The sequence below is a fragment of the Typopeltis vanoorti genome, chromosome 6, assembly GCF_054136105.1.
Source record: "Typopeltis vanoorti isolate ZY-2024b chromosome 6, IOZ_Tvanoo_1.0, whole genome shotgun sequence".
Taxonomy (NCBI): Eukaryota; Metazoa; Arthropoda; class Arachnida; order Uropygi; family Thelyphonidae; genus Typopeltis; species Typopeltis vanoorti.
The window spans coordinates 134,941,928-134,965,194 of record NC_143554.1 but is presented as its reverse complement, the minus strand read 5'-3'; the positions used below and the strand labels follow the sequence as shown (position 1 = coordinate 134,965,194).

At 34.7% G+C, this 23,267-nt stretch overlaps 1 protein-coding gene across 1 annotated transcript in view; it reads right to left on the bottom strand.

The window, feature by feature from the left end:
- LOC150105963 (DNA-directed RNA polymerase III subunit RPC3-like) overlaps positions 1 to 23,267 on the bottom strand; it is a 136,783-nt gene that overhangs the window by 25,542 nt on the left and 87,974 nt on the right. Inside the window, exons 7-8 of the mRNA XM_090394600.1 lie at positions 22,949 to 23,124; positions 15,422 to 15,536 (exon numbers count right to left, since the gene is read on the bottom strand). Coding sequence (XP_090250726.1) covers positions 15,422 to 15,536; positions 22,949 to 23,124 — 291 coding nt within the window. The remainder of the gene's footprint in view (positions 1 to 15,421; positions 15,537 to 22,948; positions 23,125 to 23,267) is intronic.

The following is a 23,267-nucleotide window of genomic DNA, read 5'->3' as shown; positions in this document are numbered from 1 at the left end:
AGGTTCTCCATTCACAACACAGTTGACATTTTCAATGATTCTGCCTATTTTCATTGTCTTTGTCTTTTTATTGCTGACCTTCATACCATATCTATTACAACAGCTATTCAATTTAGTCAGAGAATCTTGCAGATTTGTAGCGGATTTATTTAGAAGTATAACATCATCCGCATAAAGCAAAGAGCTGACATTAACATCTCCAATTTTGATATCAGGTTTAATACCACATTCCTTCATAATGTGATCCACATAGATAATAAATAACAGAGGGGATAATGTACATCCTTGTCTCACAACAGATTTAACATTAAACCATCTTCCTGTACTTCCTTCAATTCTAACTGCTGACTCACAACTCAAATAAAGACTAAGTATTGCTTGATATAATGCCCCATTGACACCATATAATTGCAGCGTATTGAATAGCTTCTCTCTTGGCACCTTGTCATATGCCTTTTCCAAATCGACAAAACTTAAATACAGATCTTTGTTATATTCCCATGCTTTCTCGACTATTTGTCATAAAGTGAAGATCTGATCCTGACAGCCTCTATTTGGCCTGAATCCAGCTTGTTCTTCAACAAGCTTTTCTTCCACAATTCTTCTCAACCGTTTCTCAAGTATACTTGCATATATCTTGCCAGGAACACTCAGTAGGGAAATACCTCTGTAATTCTCACATTCAGTTTTATTTCCCTTTTTATATATGGGTACTATGAGAGCTCTACTCCAATCATCGGGAATTCGTCCCTCTGTCCAGGCTTTCTGAACTATGCAGTGCAGCCACTGTAAGACTCTTATACCACCATACTTCAGCATTTCTGGTCGAATATCATCTACTCCTGCTGCCTTTCCACATTTCAAGGCTTTGATGGCTTTTTCTACTTCAAGTATGGATATGTATTCCTGACTGCATGCCTGGTCAGTGTTTTTTATCACTGTGCTGTCATCACTGCTTGTTTCATTTAGCAGTTTTTCAAAGTAATTACTCCATACTTCAAGGATATCTTTTTCTCCTGTTTTCATTTCACCTTTATCATCTCTAATTCCTTTTACAGCACTCTTTCCTCCATTCCTAAGATTCTTCAACAACCTCCAGAATATTTTGCCACCTTCTTGATATTTATTTTCTATATTCTTGCCAAAGTCCTCCCATGACTTTTGTTTAGCTAGTTTTACACACTGTTTAGCTTTCTTACATTTGTGTCTGTATTCTGTAAGAGTAAAAGCTGACTTATTTGCCAGGAACTTTTGATATGCTTTCTTCTTTTCCTTCACTGCCTCTTTAACTTCCTGTGTCCACCAGGGAGTTCTGATTTTTTTATCCTTGCACACAACCTCACCACATGCCTCTCTGGCAGAATCAATCAATGTTTCCTTCAGAGTTTGCCACTGAATCTCCAAGGTTTGATTCCTGTTCTCAAACTCTTTCATTTTCTTTTCAATAATATTTCTGTATTTTAGTCTACAGTTCACATCTGAGAGCTGCTCAACTTTTATTCACTTTAAAACTTTCTTACATGTTATTCTTTTCAATATGAAATTCAATTTTATCCTGCTCAAGACTAAATAGTGATCACTTCCAATTTCAAATCCTCTGTACACTCTGGTGTCCTGCACCAGGGAGAAAACATCACTATCAACAATAACATAGTCAATGAGACTTTTCTTATTCCTAGCCTCTTCTCTCCATGTGAATTTGTGCACATTTTTATGTTGGAACATGGTGTTAGTAATAACCAGTCCGTGTCCTGAGCAGAAATCCAACAGATATTTGCCATTATTATTAGCTTTACTCTTTTCTCCAAATTTTCCCAAAATATTTTTGTATGTCTCACAATCATTTCCTACTCTACTATTTAGATCCCCAACAAGGACCAACTTTTCCTTTTTCATTGTGTCAGTTGCTTTTTCTAAAGCCTCAAAAAATTCCTCCACTTCTACCTTAGTAGAATCTTCTGTGGGACCATAGGCACAAATAAGTCTCATTGTCCAGTTCCCCATTCTCATATTTGCCCACATTACTCTACTTGAGACTGACTGCCATTCAAGAAGATTAGCCTCGTATTTTGTGTTGAATACTATGGCTACTCCTTCTTTTCCTTGATTGTCATTGCCTGAATATAACATTTTGTATTTATTGCTCAGAAAGGTACACCACTAGTTACCTTAAATCTTGCAGACTCGCATCCCCTGGTATAATAAATTTAGTTTAATCCTTTATCCAAGTGTGTGCAAACAAAGTTTGTGTCTGAAAGTATCTTCAGAACTGGGGTAAAGTGGTACAACACCAGGCGACTCCTTGCAGAGGTGGAGCAAGCTACCAACATTCCCACCTCAGTATCTCCCATAATGCAAAACACATCTCCTTGCAGATATGTATAATGTTTTGTATGAATGGAAGGGCCACTACCCAGACTAGTTTGAACCTTTATTGAGGTCTCTTCAGTGGGAGCCAGGCCCAAGTGGAGATACCAAGGCAGAAACATTAGCAAAATCATCTCCTCCTATAGGAGCTACCAAATGGTGTGCCACCTTTTTATTAAATTACTCAAAGATGTTGAAAGTTTATTTTTCACTTGGTCAGACTATAATAAATTTAGTTTAATCCTTTACCAAGTGTGTGCAAACAAAGTTTGCACCTGAAAGTATCTTCAGGACTGGGGTAAAGTGGTACAACACCGGGCAACTCCTTGCAAAGGTGGAGAAAGCTACCAACACTCCTATCTCAGTATCTCCCATAAGCCAAAACACATCTCCTTGCGGATATGTATAATGTTATGCATTAAGGGAAGGGCTACTACCCAGACTACTTTCGACCTTTATTGAGGTCTTTGGTCCCTTTCTCAACTATTTGTCGTAAAGTGAAGATCTGATCCTGACAGTCTCTATTTGGTCTGAATCCAGCTTGTTCTTCACCAAGATTTTCTTCCACAATTCTTCAAAACCGTTTCTCAAGTATATTGGCATAAATCTTGTCCGGAACACTCAGTAGGGAAATATCTCTATAATTCTCACATTCAGTTTTATTTTCCTTTTTATATATGAGTACTATTAGAGCTCTACTCCGATCATCAGGAATTTATCCCTCTGTCCAGGCCTTCTAAACTATGCAGTACAGCCACTGTAAGACTTTTATATCACTATACTTCAGCATTTCTGATCGAATATCATCTACTCCTGCTGCCTTTCCACATTTCAAGCCTTTGATGGCTTTTTCTACTTCAAGTATGGATATGTATTCCTGACTGTAGGCCTGTCGAGTGTTTTTTACCACTGTGCTATCACTGCTTGTTTCATTTAGCAATTTTTTGAAGTAATTACTCCATACTTCAAGGATATCTTTGTGTCCCGTTTTTCAGGTCACCTTTTTATCATCTCTAACTCCTTTTACAGCACTCTTTCCACAATTTCTAAGCTTCTTCAACAGCCTCTGAAATATCTTACCACCTTCCAGATATTTATTTTCTATGTTCTTGCCAAAGTCCTCCCATGACTTTTGTTTAGCTAGTTTTACACAGTGTTTAGCTGTCTTACATTTGTCTCTATATTTTCTAAGAGCATAAGAACTTATTTGCCAGAAATTTTGACATGCTCTCTTCTTTTCCTTCACTGCCTCTTCAACGTCCTGTGTCCGCCATGGAGTTCTGATTTTTCTATCCTTGCAGACAACCTCATCACATGCCTCTCTGGCTGAATCAATTAGAGTTTTCTTCAAGGCTTGCCACTGAATCTCCAAGGTTTGATTCCTGTTCACAAACTCTTTCATTTTTTCTTGAATAATTTTTTTTCGGTATTTTAGTCTTACAGTTCACATCTGAGAGCTACTCAAGTTTTATTTGCTTTAAAACTTTCTTACGTGTTATTCTTTCAATATGAAATTCAATTTTATCCTGCTCAAGACTAAATAGTGAACACTTCCAATTTCAAATCCTCTGTACACTCTGGTGTCCTGCACCAGGGAGAAAACATCACTAGCAACAATAATATAGTCAATGAGGCTTTTCTTATTCCTTGCCTCTTCTCTCCATGTGAATTTGTGCACATTTTTATGTGATAACATGGTGTTAGTAATAACTAGTCCAAGTCATGAGCAGAAATCCAACAAATATTTGCCATTATTATTAGCTTTGCTCTTTTCTCGAAATTTTCCCAAAATATTTTTGTATGTGTATATCTGACAATCATTTACTACTCTGCTATTTAAATTGCCATCAAGGACCAACTTTTCCTTTTTCATTTTGTCAGTTGCTTTCTCTAAAGCATCAAAAAATTCCTCCACTACTACCTTAGTAGAACCTTCTGTGGTACAAAAGGCACAAATAAGTCTAATTGTCCAGTTCCCCAGTCTCAAATTTTCCCACATCACTCTAATTGAGACTGCCTGCCATTCAAGAAGATTAACCTCGTATTTAGTGTTGAATACTATGGCTACTCCTTCTTTTCCTTGATTGTCATTGCCGGAATATAACGTTTTGTATTTATTACTCAGAAAGATCTCACCAGTTTTTGTCTTTTTTGTTTCAGTCATCCCTATTATGTTGATCTGGTACTTATCTAATTCCTTAGCTAGCTCCATTTCTTTGCCATTCAGGCTTCTTATGATGATAGTACCGATCTTTAACTCTGGTGATGTTTGAGTTGGGGTGTGCTTTCAAATTTGATCCACTAGCTGACTTTTCGCTGTTTGCCCTGGTTCCCTAGCGAAAATAACAGGGGCTTTGTTTAATCGGGCCCCAGCCAGCATGAAATTTTGTCATTGTACCATCATTTTGTATATTGGTTTAAGCCAAGAAGAATACAATTTGGTCGGTTAAATCACAAATTGCCAGCCCATCCTCGTTCATTCAGTATCCAGGTAGATACCCAACAGGGTGCACCACGAGAAGGTGAGGATTGTACATTAGGTCAGAAGCCCTGATCGGTTCTCTGTATTCCTTTAAAGGCTATGTGGAGGTCTCCTCTCAGTCATACAGCTCTGACCCTTAAGACCAGTACAATTTCCAGTACAATTTCAGCCAAGAATAATAAAACAAACAATATTTGGCACTTTTATGATTAATGTGAAGATTCAAAATTTGCAAAATATGCAAACTGTAAACATCTTAGGGTGGTAGAGGAAAACATGCAAGTACAACTTCTATGATTAAATTCTAAATTAATTATGTTCAATGCAGATCATATCACTATGCAAACACATAGTGATATGTTTGCAAAACAAAACAGTTAAACTATTTTATTTTACAAACATATCACTATGTAAAATTCAACAAAACAACAAATGTTATTTGATGTCATAGAAAAATCTAAAAAATGGAATGTAGATGTCAAATGCATGAAAACTTTGTATTATGCCATAGCTGAAATACAAATAGGGATGCTTAAGGGTCAAAGTTATATAACTGAGAGGAGACCTCCACATAACCTTAAGTAACTTAATGGTTGCACCTGTTTGGAAAACTCGTTCGCAGAGTATATAAGTTCTTTTCGCTATACACTTTGGTATTAGGTCTAGCTACTCACTGATGAAGCCTCAAAAAAGGCTGAAACCGGTCTGGGTAGTGACCTCCCTTCATAATGTAATAACAGCATACATTTCCTTGGAAATATGTTTTTACATTATGGAAAATACCTAAGAATAGCGATCTGAACTTCCCCCACCTTTGCAACGAGTTGTCCGGTATTGTACTACGTACTAGGATCACTTCCATTGGCTAACGCTAGTGTCGCCGATACTTTATAGTTTACTATATTCAGCAAGAAACTCTCTGATTCCAATCTTTGAGTTTCTTATTCGGTTTTAAAACTATGTGGGATTTAATATCCCCTAAATTTAAGTAAAACAAAATGTTATATTTCGGCAATGAAAATCAAGGAAAAGAAGGACAAGCCATAGAATTCGACACTAAATACGAGGTTAATCTTCTTGAATGGCAGGCAGTCTCAATTAGAGTGATGTGGGCAAATATGAGAATGGGGAACTGGACAATGAAACTTATTTGTGCCTATGGTGCCACAGAAGGTTCTATTAAGGTAGAAGTGGAGGAATTTTTTTATCCTTTACAGAAAGCAACTGACACAATGAAAAATTGGTCCTTGTTGGAGATCTAAATAGCAGAGTAGGAAATGATTGTCAGACATACAAAAATATTTTCGGAAAATTTGGAGAAAAGATCAAAGCTAATAATAATGGCAAATACCTGTTGGATTTCTGCCCAGGACATGGACTGGTTATTATTAACACCATGTTCCAACATAAAAATGTGCACAAATTAACATGGAGAGAAGAAGCAAGGAATAAGAAAAGTCTCATTGACTATGTTATTGTTGATAGTGATGTTTTCTCAGAGGATTTTGAAATTGGAAGTGATCACTATTTAGTCTTGAGTTGGATAAAATTGAATTTCATATTGAAATTAATAACATGTAAGAAAGTTTTAAAGCGAATAAAAGTTGAGCAGCTTTCAGATGTGAACTGTAAACTAAAATACACAAATATTATTCTAGAAAAAATGAAAGAGTTTGAGAACAGGAATCAAACCTTGGAGATTCGGTGGCAAACTCTGAATAAAACATTGATTGATTCTGCCAGAGAGGCATGTGGTGAGGTTGTCAGCAAGAATAAAAAAATCAGAACTCCCTGGTGGACACAGGAAGATAAAGATTCAGTGAAGGAAAAGAAGAAATCATATCAAAAGTTCCTGTCAAATAAGTCAGCTTGTGCTCTTAGAGAATATAGACAAATGAAAGAATGCTAAACACTGTGTAAAACTAGCTAAACAAAAGTGATGGGAGGACTGTGGCAAGAATATAGAAAATAAATATCAAGAAGATGGCAAAATATTCTGGAAGTTGTTGAAGTAGCTTAGAAATGGAGGAAAGAGTGCTGTAAAAGGAGTTAGAGATGATAATGGATGACATGAAAATGGGAGAAAAAGATATCCTTGAAGTATGGAGTAATTTCTTTGAAAAACTGCTAAATGAAACAAGCAGTGATGACACTACAGTGGTAAAAAAACACTGACCAGGCATGCAGTCAGGAATACATATCTGTACTTGAAGTAGAAAAGCCATCAAAGGCTTGAAATGTGGAAAGGCAGCAGGAGTAGATGATATTCGACCAGAAAGCTGAAGTATGGTGGTATAAAAGTCTTACAGTGGCTGCACTGCATAGTTCAGAAAGACTGGACAGAGGGACGAATTCCCGATGATTGGATTAGAGCTCTCATAGTACCCATATTTAAAATGGGAGATAAAACTGAATGTGAGAATTACAGAGATATTTCCGTACTGAGTGTTCCTGGCAAAATGTATGCAAATATACTTGAGAAACAGTTGAGAAGAATTGTAGAAGAAAAGCTTGGTGAAGACAAGTTGGATTCAGGCCAAATATAGGCTGTCAAGGTCAGATCTTCACTTTATGACAAACTGAAAAAATTGAGAAAGCATGGGAATATAACAAAGATCTGTATTTAATTTTTTGTTGATCTGGAAAAGGCTTATGACAAGGTACCAAGAGAGAAGCTATTCAATATGCTACAGTTATATGGTGTAAATGGGGCATTATATCAAGCAATACTTAGTCTTTATTTGAGTTGTAAGTCAGCAGTTAGAATTGAAGGAAGTACAGGAACATGGTTTAATGTTAAATCTGATGTGAGACAAGGATGTACATTATCTCCACTGTTATTCATTATCTACATGGATCACATCATGAAGGAAAGTGGTATTAAACAAGATATCAGAATTGGAGATGTTATGTCAGCTCTTTGCTTTATGCGAATGATATTATACTTCTAAATAAATCCGCTACAAGTCTGCAAGATTCCTTGTCTAAATTGAATAACTGTTGTAATAGATAAAGTATGAAGGTGAGCAATAAAAAGACAAAGAGAATGAAAATAGGCAGAATCGTAGAAAGTGTCAACTGCGTTGTGAACGGAGAACCTGTGGAACAAGTAAAACTACTTAGGCACGATTTTTAGTGAAGATGGTAAATTAAATATGGAAATAGACAACAGAATCAACAAAGGTGGTATGGTAGGAAGTCAATTGAATAAATTCATATGGAATAAGAGAGAAATTAGTCGGAGCACTAAATTAACTGTATACAAGACAGTGTTCAAACCAGGTTTTTTAACTTATGGATCTGAGAGCTGGGTCAGAAGTAAAACACTTGACCAAAGACTAGAGACCGCATATATGAGAGTCCTGAGATAGATTATTGGTGTGAACAGATGGCATCAATGGCAATATCATATTAAAAATGAGGATATTAGGAAAGAACTTGACATTGTCAGCATCCAGGAATGCGTTAGCAGAGCTAATCTCAGGTGGTATGGTCATTTAAATAGAATGCGCAAGGAAATATTAGCAAAACAAGCGTTCTCTGCCAGGTTGGCAGGAAAACGACCCAGGGGAAGACCAAGATATAGGTGAATTGAAGCGGTACAAAGTGCCTTAGACGATAGAAATATAAGATCTGATAATGTTGGAGTCTTGACAAGTAACAGACTGATTTGGAGGAAAATTGTTGATAGAAAGTTAGTAATGATTAAAATTTCCATGTAGTACTATCATGTCCTGTACACCCCCCTGATGGTATATGGCAGGAATTTGATGATGATGAAATAAAAATATACAGATAACATGATGTATATACACAATGGCTCAAACTAAAGGATTTCCGAATGGACATTTTTCAAATGTTCAATTCTAAATGACAGAATCTAAAATATTAAGAAGTCAAGCTAAAATAGATAAGCTTTTTAATAAAATAAACTTAGACTTAGGATACATGAATTTATTGTTTCACTAAAACGTGAAATTTTATCCAATATACTGGAGGTAGTCAAGTCGTCAGCCCTATTCTTTGTACCTTTGATATGATAGGACAATGGTGTTAATCCTCTTCTGAACAACTACCCACTTCGTTTTTGGTGCTGCCTTTACTATTCTACTCATTCTGAACTCACATATTTCGGAGCCAGCGTGTTCTTTTTGTAACTCTGTTATAGATGAATACAAACTGGGATGGTGTTTTTCCAACTACTTCCTGGAAGCGGTTATGAAACCCTTCGTTCAGGTTGTTCATCCGTTGTTGACTATGAATAGCGTACTCATATTGGTTCCACAGAGTACATGGATAACGAGGGGGTGTTTAACGCCTTCTTTCCTGGGCTCTTCGGCCAGATATATAATTCAAATCAAAGTAATCAAAAATTGTTAAGATATCACAGACTTCTTCTCCCAATTCCTCAAAGGCATTGACAACGTCATCAACAGGGACAAACGCTAAAATGCTAATTACACGACAGTAGCATATGTAATTCATCCTTTAGTTGATGATCTTCAGGGTTGTTATACAGTTTTTGTAGTCCCTCAACCTGAATTCTTCGCCACAAAGATTGGGATAAGTGGAAAAGACAGCAAGATACTGTTGAATTTGGGAACACAGCACTTACGCTATTTCTGATAGCCAATTTGAAGTCACATATTATTCGAGTTGGCTGCACAACATCAATTGCAAAATCATGGGCTGAAGGCAAAATGTTATGCAAAATCTTATTGTAGCAATTTTGTTCTTTATTTCCTAATAAGGTGTAAATCAATGGAATACATAACACTGTCGCCATCTTCTGGATTTACTCCAGGCCTTCTTAGTACTCCCAGAACAGTAAACATTTGCACAAAAATACTGGGGCACACTTTTAACTATCAAGAAACCACTCGACTCGTTAAAATCTGTGAATTTTCTTTAGCTCCAAACACAATAACCCTGTTTTCATGACTTTCTTCGTCAGTATAGAAATCATACAGAAGAAACTTTTCACCCTGAAGAGTTTTAATGTATCTGTCTGGAATCTGGAATAACTCCTGAAGTGATGCAAGAATCATGAAATCTTTTCCTTCTAATGGATTTTTTTTAATTTTCTCGTTCATGTAAAAAGCTTAAAATACCTGAGGGCACCTTCTGCAATTCATTTCACAGTATCTGAGCCAGTTGAAGCTCTGGATGTTCTTGGGCAATATGTTTTAAATTTTGTTTCACATTCTCTGCCCCTGCTTCTTCTCTATTTGGTGGATGGGAGTGAGATGATCGATCGTCCCCCCCCCTTTTCAACAGTTATATTTTGACCATCCATAGTTGTAATAGCTCGTGCCGAACATTCTTTTGTTCTAATTTTTTACACTTCCAATATATTTTACCCGGTGGACCAGATTTACTCTTGTAGTAAATATATCCATTTAGTAGTAGTTTCAACCCTCCTTGCCCAGGGGTGTAGTCCTAAAAGAAATAGTACCTTGGAAACAAAACTCCAGAGCACGAAGTAAGGCATTATTATTATTATTGCGGCCATATGGCAGAGAGATTGCCTTGTTTTCGGAAACGAAAATGACAAGAGCGGCAAGCTGCTATTTTTTGACCAAAAGCTGGAAATGCATTATAAGTCTCATTATTATAATTCTTATAATTTATTATAATGAATTTAAAAATGTTGATAGTTTTAAAAAAAGTACCAGGGCGTCACCCTAGCCCTACACCCCTGTCCTCGCCCCGATGTAATTATCTTAGGGTCACCTTGTATTTTCTCCATGAATTTTAATTAATTTTCTGGCCAACTATTATTACTTAGTGATGGTGAAATGATTCTTGATACAAATCAATGACTATTAATCATGATTCTCTATGTTACTTAAGGCTATGGTATTAAGAAAGTGAAAACTATAAATTTTCATAAAAATATACATTCGGAAAAATAGTCAGGAATGGGCTAAAGAGCAAACTTGCTCCACAGTACAATATGACTGGAAGAAAATATTTTACAGAAAAATAATTCCAGATATTTATGCCTGATTAGTTGTAATTATTAAAAACAAGACTGCAAATGCTAAATATATTTCTCTTACATTAGATATATGGATCTGCCAGCATATTTAAATGTTTCATTAGCTTCACAGGGCACTGGCTTGATACAAACTTTCAATGTAACCATATAGTTTTGAACTTTCAACATTTTCTTTGAAGAAGTCATACAAACGATGATTAAAGAAAGGTTTTCTGCTATGTTACATATGTGGGATATACATATTTCATGGATTCATGTAATGGTTCAAGACAATGGTACTAATATTGTTAAGAGATGTGATGACGCCAAAATTGCATTTCATGTTTTATTCACACATTGCACGTTGCAATTAGTAATAATGGACTCGTTAATGTACAGATATCAATTTCACGCAATACAACTATTCATTCCTTATTTTTTCATCTCAACAAGTTCCTGTTGAGAAATTTATGTATCTTTGCATTTTTTTTTTTTTTTATTATTATTATTGAAGATTAGATGGAAAGCTATTCTCTGTTTGTAGGTAGAAGTGACAGTTGTCAAGTAAAAAAATGCTGGAATGTTCCATATAGCTGATGTTTGTTTCACTGTTGATGTTTTTAGTACCTGTTTTAAATAGAACCTGGATATGCTTGAAATAAGACATATGATATATAAGACACATGAGTTGGAATCTAACAAGATCAATTACATAGTGGGGTGTTGTTCCAGACCTGGTGGGGTGGTTGCTAGTGATGAAGAAATGCATCACCAAATAGAAAAGATGAGTGTGAAAAGAGTAATCATAATGGGAGACTTTAATTATCCAAATATTGATTAAATAGCAGTAGAATCTCACGAGAAGAATGAAAATGCATTTATTGAGCTGTTGCAGGACAACTTCCTCAAGCAGCATGTGAAGAAGAAACTTGAGGTCAAAAAATGTTAGATTTGATTATAGTGTCAGAGAGAATTTCAGTTAAAGACAACTATTCTGCCTCTGGTTGGTGACAGTGATCATGCAGTACTCACTTGGGAAGTGACCAAGTTTATGAATGTTCCATTCAGAAAAGGTTACATTTGAATTACAAAGCAGGAAATTATGACCAACTAAGGTGTATACTGAGTTCAGTGGAATGGGATTGGTTGCTTGCTGGATGGGAAGAATAATACTGACAGTGCACAGGAAGCATTTAAACAATACTTAAATGATGCGATATCAGAATGTGTCCAGTGAGTTCAAAAAATAAATAAGGCAGGAGTCAAATGGATGTGTAATCTTATTAAGCAAGAGATTCGAAAGAAAAGGATGATGTGGAAGGAATGCCATGTGCATAAGGATGACATCTGTTATGAATGTTATAAGCAGCAGGCTAGAATTAGAATAGTCACAATTGTTGTACAGAAAGCAAAGCTGGAGTATGAAAAGAAACTGGCTCTGCATGCTAAAGACAACCCACAAGAATTCTATCAATATGCTGCAAGTAAAAGAAAGAATAACTCTTCTAAATGCAGATGGCACAAGGATTACAGATGCAGAAAAGGTTATTCAACTAATGAGTGCCCATTTTGTTACATGACTGAATGTGTGCCCATTTTGTCACTGCTACCTCTTCACTGGATGAAGAAACGCGGATGTATGAGGACGAGTTATTAGAGCTGTTACACAAACTGAATAAGAATTCAGCAATAAGGACTGATGGGATATCAGCATGTGTGCTAAAAGAGTGTTCAGCTGAACTGGCTATTCCTTTGACCAGGCTGTTAAATATGAGTCTCAAAACAGGGAAGATTCTGCAGGAATGGAAAGACCGTATGGTAATTCCATTGCACAAGGCTGGTGCAAAGACCGATGTATCCAACTGTTGATCCATTAATATCTCAGGAGTGGTGGTGAAGATTTTGGAAAAATTGGTTAGGGTCTGCATTCAGAAATGGGTTGCCAGTGAATCTCCACTTTGCAATGAGCAACATGGTTTACTAAGGGAAGATCAGTTTTAGCAACTTGCTCACATTCTATAAGAATGTTACTGCTGAACTAGAAGGTGAACAGATACACCATGATACTTTTGGATTTTGCTAAAGCTTTTGACAGAATATAGCATGGTAGACTGTTGCATAAATTGAAGAATATGGGTTTGGGTTATAGAATATTAGTGTGAATAAGAGGATGGCTGACTGACAGTTATCAAAAAGTGGTATATAGGGGATATGAGTCTGCCAGATTTATGGTAACCAGTGGTGTACCATAAGGATCAGTGCTGGGTCCACTGTTATTCAATCTGTACATTAATGATATTGGGAAGGATTTTGACATATGACACATACAGCTGTTCGCTGATGATACAGTACTTGCAGAATGATTTGAATAGGCTGGAAATGAGAAAATGGATGTCAGTAAATGTAAAGTCATTCATTTCGGCATGATTAGATATCCAATGTCATATTACATTGGTGGGATTATGCTAGAAGAAATTGATGAGGCTAGGAATTGGAGTGTTAGTAGATAAGAAGTTGAAGTTCAGGGGGCCATGTAGCAAAGATTGCAAATACAACTTAAAAGATAATTGCAATGCTGAAACGAACATTCACATGTAAAGATAAGGATGCTATTTTTCCTCTTTACAGAACCTTGATAAGACCTCACTTGGACTATCATGTGCAGGTCTGGTCTCCATTGTGATTCTGATATATCTGAGAGAATGCAAAGGAGAATGTTAAAAATGATATCAGGATTCTAGAATGCTGATTATGAAGACAGATTGAGAATTTGTAGACTGTAGATACTAGCAGACAGGAGAAAGAGGTGATGTGATTGAGACCTTCAAACTTCTGAAAGGGTCATACAGGATTTCAATTGATGGAATTTTTTGATTTATGGAGGGGAGAAAGGACAAGAAAACATCATATTATTTTATGCACTTGACGTTATACTCTTAAATAAATCCAGTACATGTTTGTGAATTGAATAACCGCTAATTCTACAAATTTAGTATAAAAATTAGCAAGAATAAGAAAATTGGCAGAACACTGACAACATCAGCTGAATCCTAAATAGAGAACCTATAGATCAAGCAAAATAAGCTCAACTATTTAGGCATAATTTTTTGTGAAGATGGTAAATTAAATATGGAAATAAATCATTAAAGAAAAGCAAAAACACTAGGTGTATACAAGACAGTGTTTTATTTCTAACTTATGGTTAGACTACAACAGTGAATCAATGATTGGAAAATATGGTTACGAGAGTTCTGAGAAAAAATTGTAGATAAACAGATGGCATCAATGACATCCTATCCTTCTCATCAATCCTTTAGGATGGGTTGAGTCTCCTAATGAGGGGTTTATGACAAATTAATGCAACCGTATCATCACTTCTCTGCAGCATCCCCCAAGGGCAAGTATATTCATATATGTAGATCTGTGTGTGTTCATGGGGTTTGCCTGTTCTGAAGGATGAAAAACCAAAGTATCCAGCTGAAAAAATTGTCTACCTTCGTATAAGACTGGCTAACTCTCCTCCAGTCAAAAGAGACTGAAGGAGAGTTAGCTGGTCCTCAAATATGGTAATCTCAGGTCTTTCCAACCAAAGTTCTTCGTCTATACTGACTGATCTACGGAGGCTCATCAATGATATAATCATATTAAATATGAAGATATCAGGAAAGAGCATTGACATCTTCATTTTTAATAATTCTGCCATATTTTAATACATTGTTAGTATTCTAGAAATGTGTGAGCAGGGCTAATCTCAGTTGGCATAGTCATGTAAGTAAAATGGGAAAAGAATGGCTAACAAAATAGGTGTTTAATGCTGGGATGATAAGAAATACAAGCCAGAGGAAAATCTAAATCTAGGTGGATTGAAGTGCTTTAGAAAAATGAAACACAGATCTGATAACACTAATTTGGAGGAGTTTATGAAAGCCTAAGTAGCTCAGTGGAAATAGCACTAGCATCCATAATGCTACTGCACAAAGAAATACCATTCTACGTTCAATTCTAGTTGCTTAACTGGTTCCTGAGTTAGTTGATTTCTGGCATGGGCAAACTGTTTTTTTTCTTCCAAAAACTTGACTTTTCCACCCTGTAAACTGAAGAAAATCTACCAAGAACCCACACCATTTCAGACAAAAGTATATTGTGTTAGGTACTACAAGTTGACAGTAGGTGTCTGCCATGCTCTCTAAACCAGATGCATTTAACATCATTGATAGTTTGGACCAGCTATTGCTTGGGTGGAGTTTATTGCTCTTCAGTCTCCTAAATGACTAAAAAGATAGGACCTTGCATACTCCCTTTGGGGAATAAAAGGCGTTAGCAGAATATTATGAAGTTATTATGTAAACGTTTCATGTAGTACTGATAGAATCCAACACATCCCTTGAGGTACACACCAGGAATTCGATGATATGATAAAATGATATGACAGAAAACTGTTCCAGATTAAAATTTTCAATACGTTTAAATGAAGAAAGTTGAAAAGTAGCTCTTCAGACCACAAAGTAACATACATGGTTCAGTGACAATAAAAATAAGTTTTAAATCATTCTTGTAAAAAAAAAAAAAATGGAAAAATGAAGTTATCTTACATAAACAACAACATAATTTTCTGTGACCAGTTGACGGACATAGGTGGCAATAGGTGGCAAGACTCCTAGTTTTTCAGCTCTTTCCATTTCAATATATCTCTTATTCAAAATTATCCTGTAATAAAAGAATATGCGCGATTACTTGTAAGGAATGAAATTTTATATGAAAATTTTTATTTTCATGTAATATTTTCTAGTATATGCTGATAATAACAGAAAATATCCTTATGATTAATTTTTCTGTTGAACATAGCAGTGAGAAGTAAACTTTGTGCATTTCAAGGATTTGTGCACAAATTCACATGAAGAGAAGGCAAGGAATAAGAAAAGTCTCATTGATTGTGTTACTGTTGATAGTATGTTTTCTCCCTGGTGCAGGACACCAGAGTGTACAGAGGATTGAAATTGGAAGCGATCACTATGTAATCTGGAGCAGTATAAAATTGAATTTCATATTGAAAAGAATGACATCTAAGAAAGTTTTAAAGCAAATAAAAGTTGAGCAGCTTTCAGATGTGAACTGTAGACTAAAATACACAAAGATTATTGAAGAAAAAATAAAAGAGTTTGAGAACAAGAACCTTGGAGAAAACCCCGATTGATTCAGCCAGCGCAGTATGTGGTGAGGTTATCTGCAAGGATAGAAAAATCAGAACTCCATGGTGGACACAAGAAGTTAAAGAGGCAGTGAAGGAAAAGAAGAAAGCATATCCAACGTTTCTGGCAAATAAGTCAGCTTGTGCGCTTAGAGAATACAGAGACAAATGTAAGTAAGCTAAAGAGTGTGTAAAACTAGTTAAACAAAAGTCATGGGAGGACTTTGGCAAGAACATAGAAAATAAATATTAAGAAGGTGGTAAGATATTCTGGAGGTTGTTGAAGATGCTTAGAAATGGAGGAAAGAGTGCTGTAAAAGAGTTAGAGATGATAAAGGTGACATGAAAACGGATGAAAAAGATATCCTTGAAGTATGGAGTAATTACTTCGAAAAATTGCTAAATGAAACAAGCAATGATATGGTAAAAAACACTTAACAGGCATACAGTCAGGAATACATATCCATACTTGAAGTAGAAAAAGCCATCAAAGGCTTGAAATGTGGAAAGGCAGCAGGAGTAGATGATATTCGACCAGAAATGCTGAAGTATGGTGGTATAAAATTCTTACATAGTTCAGAAAGACTGGACAGAGGGATGAATTCCCGATGATTGGAGTAGAGCTCTCATAGTACCCATATTTACAAAGGGAGATAAAACTGAATGTGAGAATTACAGAGGTATTTCCCTACTGAGTGTTACTGGCAAGATTTATATAAGTATACTTGAGAAACGGTTGAGAAGAATTGTGGAAGAAAAGCTTGGTGAAGAACAAGCTGGATTCAGGCCAAAGAGAGGCTGTCAGGATCAGATCTTCACTTTACGACAAATAGTTGAGAAAGCACGGGAATATAACAAAGATATGTATTTAAGTTTTGTCGATCTGGAAAAGGCATATGACAAGGTGCCAAGACAGAAGCTATTCAATACGCTACAGTTATATGGTGTCAATGGGGCATTACATCAAGCAATACTCAGTCTTTATTTGAATTGTAAGTCAGCAGTTAGAATGGTCACTTAAACAAAATAGGCAGGAAGATGGTTTAATGTTAAATTTGGTGTCAGACAAGGATGTACGTTATCCCCACTGTTATTCATTATCTATATGAATCACATTATGAAGGAAAGTGGTATTAAACATGATATCAGAATTGAAGATATTAATGTCAGCTTTTTGCTTTATGCAGATGATGTTATACTTCTAAATAAATCCGCTACACGTGTGCAAGATTCCTTGACTAAATTGAATAACTGTTGTAATAGATATGGTATGAAGGTCAGCAATAAAAAGACAAAGACAATGAAAATAGGTAGAATCGTTGAAAATGTCAACAATGTTTTGAATGGGGAACCTGTGGAACAAGTAAAACATTTCAGCTACTTAGGCACGATTTTTAGTGAAGATGGTAAATTAAATATGGAAATAGACAACAGAATCAACAAAGCTGGTATGGTAGGAAGTCAACTGAATAAATTCATATGGAATAAAAGAGAAATTAGTTGGAACATTAAATTAGCTGTATACAAGACAGTGTTCAAACCAGTTTTAACTTATGAATCTGAGAGCTCGGTCAGAAATAAAACACTTGACGAAAGACTAGAGACCACAGATATGAGAGTCCAGAGAAAGATTGTAGGTGTGAACAGATGGCATCAATGGCAATATCATATTAAAAACAAGGATATTAGGAAAGAACTTGACATTGTCAGCATCCAGGAATGCGTTAGCAGAGCTAATCTCAGGTGGTATGGTCACTTAAACAGAATGGGCGAGGAAATATTAGCAAAACAGGTGTTCTCTACCAGGTTGGTAGGAAAACGACCCAGAGGAAGACCAAGATATAGGTGGATTGATACGGTACAAAGTGCCTTAGACGATAGAAATATAAGATCTGATAATGTTGGAGTCGTGACAAGTAACAGACTGATTTGGAGGAAAATTGTAGATAGGAAGTTAGTAATGATGTAAATTTTTCATGTAGTACTATCATATCCTGTACACCTCTTGACGGTACATGTCAGGAATTTGATGATGATGACACAATAGATAATGAATTAATATTATTACAGATTAAGATACTCAGAATTCTGTTTTAAAATTGATTCCACATAGACTTCAAGCAACATGGTTCAATGTTTTTAAATGCTGGGTGTAAGATCAACATCCTGTTTGTTGGAGATAGCTTGAAAAATTTCCATTTAAATAAATGTGTTTAAAAAATAAAACTGAAATGCAAGGAGATGCTAAATCATCTTCAAACTATTAGTGCTCAAGAAACATTTTTATAGATGATTTCAGCTTTCTGAACATTCTAATTTACATACCTAACAACATTTTCCATAAGATGGAAACAATTAACAGTGAGATCATTCTTCCCTAGTCTTTGTAATTAAAAACTAACAATGAAGCATACTGAGAGGACTGGAGAATCAAAGAGGTGAAAACATTTTCTTCGAAAGAGAATAAAAATCTTCTCATTCATGGCCAAACCTCAAAATATACATTAAAAGATGGCCTTATGCTTTAATTTACTGTGTGTTTCCTTTTATATGTAATTAGGAATAGAAGAAGCCTTTAAAATATAATTTCAATATATTTTAATGACCTCTGCTATATTACAAATAGCTGGGTGTGGCATTTCTAACTTTACGTCATACACAAAAGAATTGCAGTATTTTAAATAAAAATATTTATTTAAAAAAAAATAAATTACAGTATTAAATTGCAAATGGAGTAACGAGGGTTTTTATTTGGAATGAACAATATGAGCTCCATGTAGCTTAGTGTAAATCTAACCTATAATTCAGCTTTTGCTATGCACATTTCAACATTTTTGGAGTACATGCAGTTGTTAATAAACCACTGAAGTTCTTTATTAAGAACAAAGAAATAAAAAAACTGAATATTTTTTTAAATTCAATATTTCACCTAACAGTAACTGGGGCATTTTTTAAAAGATAAAGTAATTTAAATACAAAATTTGACACATCTTAATTTTTTTATCTTAATGTTACCCTATAGAAATCTGTATGTTTTTTTTTTTTTTATTTTATTTTTGTTTTTTTTTATAGAAAAGAACATCCCTAACCTAAAGTATGATGTAAAACACTTCCAAACATTTGGGAGACTGAAATTCTGCATTAAAAAAAAAAAAAAAAAAAGCCACCTTTGATCCCTTAACAGCAATATAATAGAGCCATTAATGGATTAACTGTATAATTGTTCCCAAGGAAAATAAGAAATTTCATGGTATATTTGCTATCTTTTATTTTTCAAAGCAGTGCAGTGATATAATTTATGTTCTTTAAATTTACTGACTATATTTATACTATTATTTTCTCATTATTGTGAAATGCTTGAACTGAAACAACTTTTTTTTTGTTTCTTTCATACAAAACTTTTTGTATGAAACATATCCTATATTAATTCAAACTGTATACTCATTTTCAAGATTTCCAACTGATCTTCTTCCCCTCTCCACTCAAGGAACTAAATTAACCACTCTTTGTCTAATTTTGTACTGATCTGAAAGTATTCATAGAGAGTATTCAAATTTTACTTTTCAAGAAAAGTACAATAAATGTTGTTGTGTCTGTTGAAGCAGGTACTTCTAAAACTAGGATATTTCTTTGCAATTTATTTCAGCCACTACCTTTTTTCCATCCATTGTCTCTTTACTGAAATTATTCTAAGTTTTATAAATACATTTCATGTCATACTTTTTCTATATAAAAATCATTTATATTTATGCCACAATTTAGTTTTGGGAGTTTGTTGTTTTAACTCCCTTTAAAAAAATTCAAATATTTCTACTTCTCTGCTGCTGGTTACCACTTTGGAAATATGCAATGTCTTAGAAATTCTAGGTAATAATTCTCTATCCTAGCAACAGGGCTGAAAGCTTAGATTACCCTCTCAGCAGTGAGAAAGAAAAGAAAAAAACACTTCCTCCAAAAGACACACTAAATAGCCCCAAGTAGCAGTGCAGTATATATAAGCTAGTTCTTGTTTTTTTTATCCATTTCATTGATTAGTAGATATCCTAAACAGAAAAACCAATGCTTCCTTAGCAGTCTGATATAATATTTTTATCAAAATTAATTCCACCTAATCATCCTTAAGATCATAATTTCTTAAATATAATCATATCCTTGTTTTATTATTAAAAAAATTATAAATTATATATCACTGATATATAATATGTTATGAAATAGCAAGTTACACGTGTAACTTGCATAAGTTACAAGTGTTTGTAAAGTGATGAAAAAGCCTTTCAACAAACTAGAACTCCTGCTTCTTAGCATACTAAAATAAAGCAATATTTTATTTAGTATGCTAAGCAAGCAGGAGTTCTAGTTTGTTAAAAGGCTTTTTCATCACTTTACAAACACATTTAACTTAATTTTATGTTACTTGTATCTTGACTGCTAAAGAAATGGAATTGAATTAAGTCAGTCACAATCAGATATTTAAGATACTTAACAAAGTGACACTTAACACAGAGCTATTTAATATGCTGATGTGGGGATTCATAGTTATGACAGACACAAACCATAGATATTCAGCAGAGAACACACACATTATTAACATTCACCAGAGTAGAAGAAAGGTGGAAGAAGATAGTGAAACAGGCATCAGACATCAATGGCAGTGAGCCCATGGTTCGTGATGATGATGAGAGTAGAAGCAGAGAGTCTGCTTTTACTCTGCTATAATCCTATTCAGGCATTCTTATTTAATGGGATTTGTAGACTGATCAAAGCCCTGTTACACCAGTTAATTTCTCAATAACATTAAAAGAAAGTGTTAGATCCTGAATGAAAGAATCTTGCAAAGAAATCATTCATTCAGAATGCAACATATTAAACTTACTAAAAAAGAGAAATACCTGCACATCAGCTGAAATTAAAAGTGAAACTTCTTCACTTTATGTATAAAATTTGCATTCCTTATTTCATGTACGATATATTTAATCTATTGTGTTCATATTAAGATTTTATTAGAGTATGTTTTATAAGAGGGATAATCTGACTTAATTTAAGCCTCACTTAAGCTGTGTAAAATTAACTGCGAGTCATCAAATAGTTACTAAATAATAATTCTTGGAAGGTATAAAACTACACGTGTACAGCGGAACGTTAGCGACAGTTGCTTAAGCGGAATGTATATTGATGCGAATTCTGGGAATACAAGAGCATAACAGCGTTGGGAAAAAGCAAGGGATGAACCCAAGGGGTGAAAAGATATGGGTCGTGTGCAAAGGGGACTGAGGAAAAAGAGGGCGCTCTAAGGAGGAATATAAGGGGACGAGCGTCATATGGATCTCTCTTGTCATATCGTTTTCCTGTTTGGCGGCTTGGAAGTTAGCAGGAGTTCGCGTAAAGGGGGGGGGGGGGGAATGAAGCACCTGTGCTAAGATAAGTTGTACGACAGCAGGCTTTCTTGAAAATGGAGAAGGATTCTACGCAGAGCTGAAGGTAAAAATTTCCAGTCCTAGCAGAATCAAGCCATCGCTGAGAAGTCCCATCAAGTTATTCCTGAAACGCAAAGATTTAAGTCCGTTTTTGGCAGAAATAATGAAGACAGCGTAACCCCTACGTTGGTGTGTGGACAGCCAATAGACAAGAATAACCAGACGTGCACGTGGTGCTGAAAGATGCAGAAAAAGTTCGGTAAGGTGAAATTACTCTATTTTTGTGTATATAAAATTCATTAGAAGAGGGAAAATTGTTTGCGAATGTGAAATTAAGAACAGTATTCTAAAGAACTCTGTGGACAGTCTCTAATTAGAAAGTTAACCTCTTTTGAGAGAGTAAGAAGAATTGTTTGGAAAATATCTTTAGTAATTGTATGTGATAGGATTAACTTAATGAGATCAGAATTGTGGATTTTAGTAACTGAGTAACATTAGAATGTTTGTTTATATGATCTTATGAATAGCATTACAGAAAGGAATTTTATTTGCTATCTATCCCAATATGCAGTTACTGTGTTTTGCATGCTTTATGACCTTTAATTAATTTAGAATATGTTAAACTCTTAACTCGAGTTTCATTTAGTATTGAGTCATAATCGAGTGTGTGAATTTTGTATTCTGTTTAGATATTCCAATAAACTTGTCATATTTACCTGAACCTGAGTCATGCCTGATTACGATCCCAAACTATCACTTATAAAAATAGAACCTATTTGGCAGGAAGGAATTAAGAAGTGTATATAATTATAGATTTAGGTCATGACTGCAGTTATCTGAATCTATACGGCAGTGTTAAAGTAAGATATTGTGTAAGAAAGCCTCAGAATCTAGTATTGTCTCCCTGAGCAAGGATCTTCTCTGCTATAGGATACTGGCTGGCGCAGCATAATATAAATTTGCCAGTATCTGAAGAGGAAACAATCCTAGATATAAGTATATTAGGCCCTATATCTGATGGAGTAAAATAGCGATAGAAAGACAGAATAGGAAGATATATAGCAGTAAAATATAGAGAAAGCAAGCGACATAACAACAGAGCAGCCGGTAGGATTAAATTGAATAAGGTTTTGAATAAGAAAGGACATAATCAAGTAACAACTAATTAAGTATAAAATATATAAGTAAATATATTTAACAAAAGTGACATATTTCAGAACAGATATTTACAGTAATTAGTTAAATGAGATTTTCAATATTTTATAATTATGCAACAATACCATAAGAGATGCAAATTACAACAAATTTTTTAAATATTATTTTGAAAAAGAGCTAGATAGCAATTTAATTTTTCCTATTCGAATTAAAAGTGGCAAATATGAGCTTATATTAAGAATCACATTTACAGCTATCTTTTTTTTTTTTTTTTTTTAGATTTGAAACACAGAAATCTATTTACAGTTTTTTTTTTTTTAGAAATTTGAAAAAAATCTTCCATCATTTTTAAACAAGCTTACCTAAATACTCTGGCACATTTACTTCCAAACCTCTCTTGGACAATAAACGACACACTTTCTTCTACCATTTTCTGTAAAATTCGTTTGACATTAACAACAAACATACCACCACCTCTTTCATCAGCTTTTGAGATAAATCCCTCCTCTGTTAAAACAGCAAGATAGGGATCAAATTCCTGCAACAGAATAGAAACATATTTTAAGCACAAATTAATCTTTTATCAAGAGTAAAAATTTCACAAGAAAGTGTCACACAACATGCCACTATAAACTTATTTTTTAAATAACTTAATTTGCAATATAACTTTTAAGTAAAAAA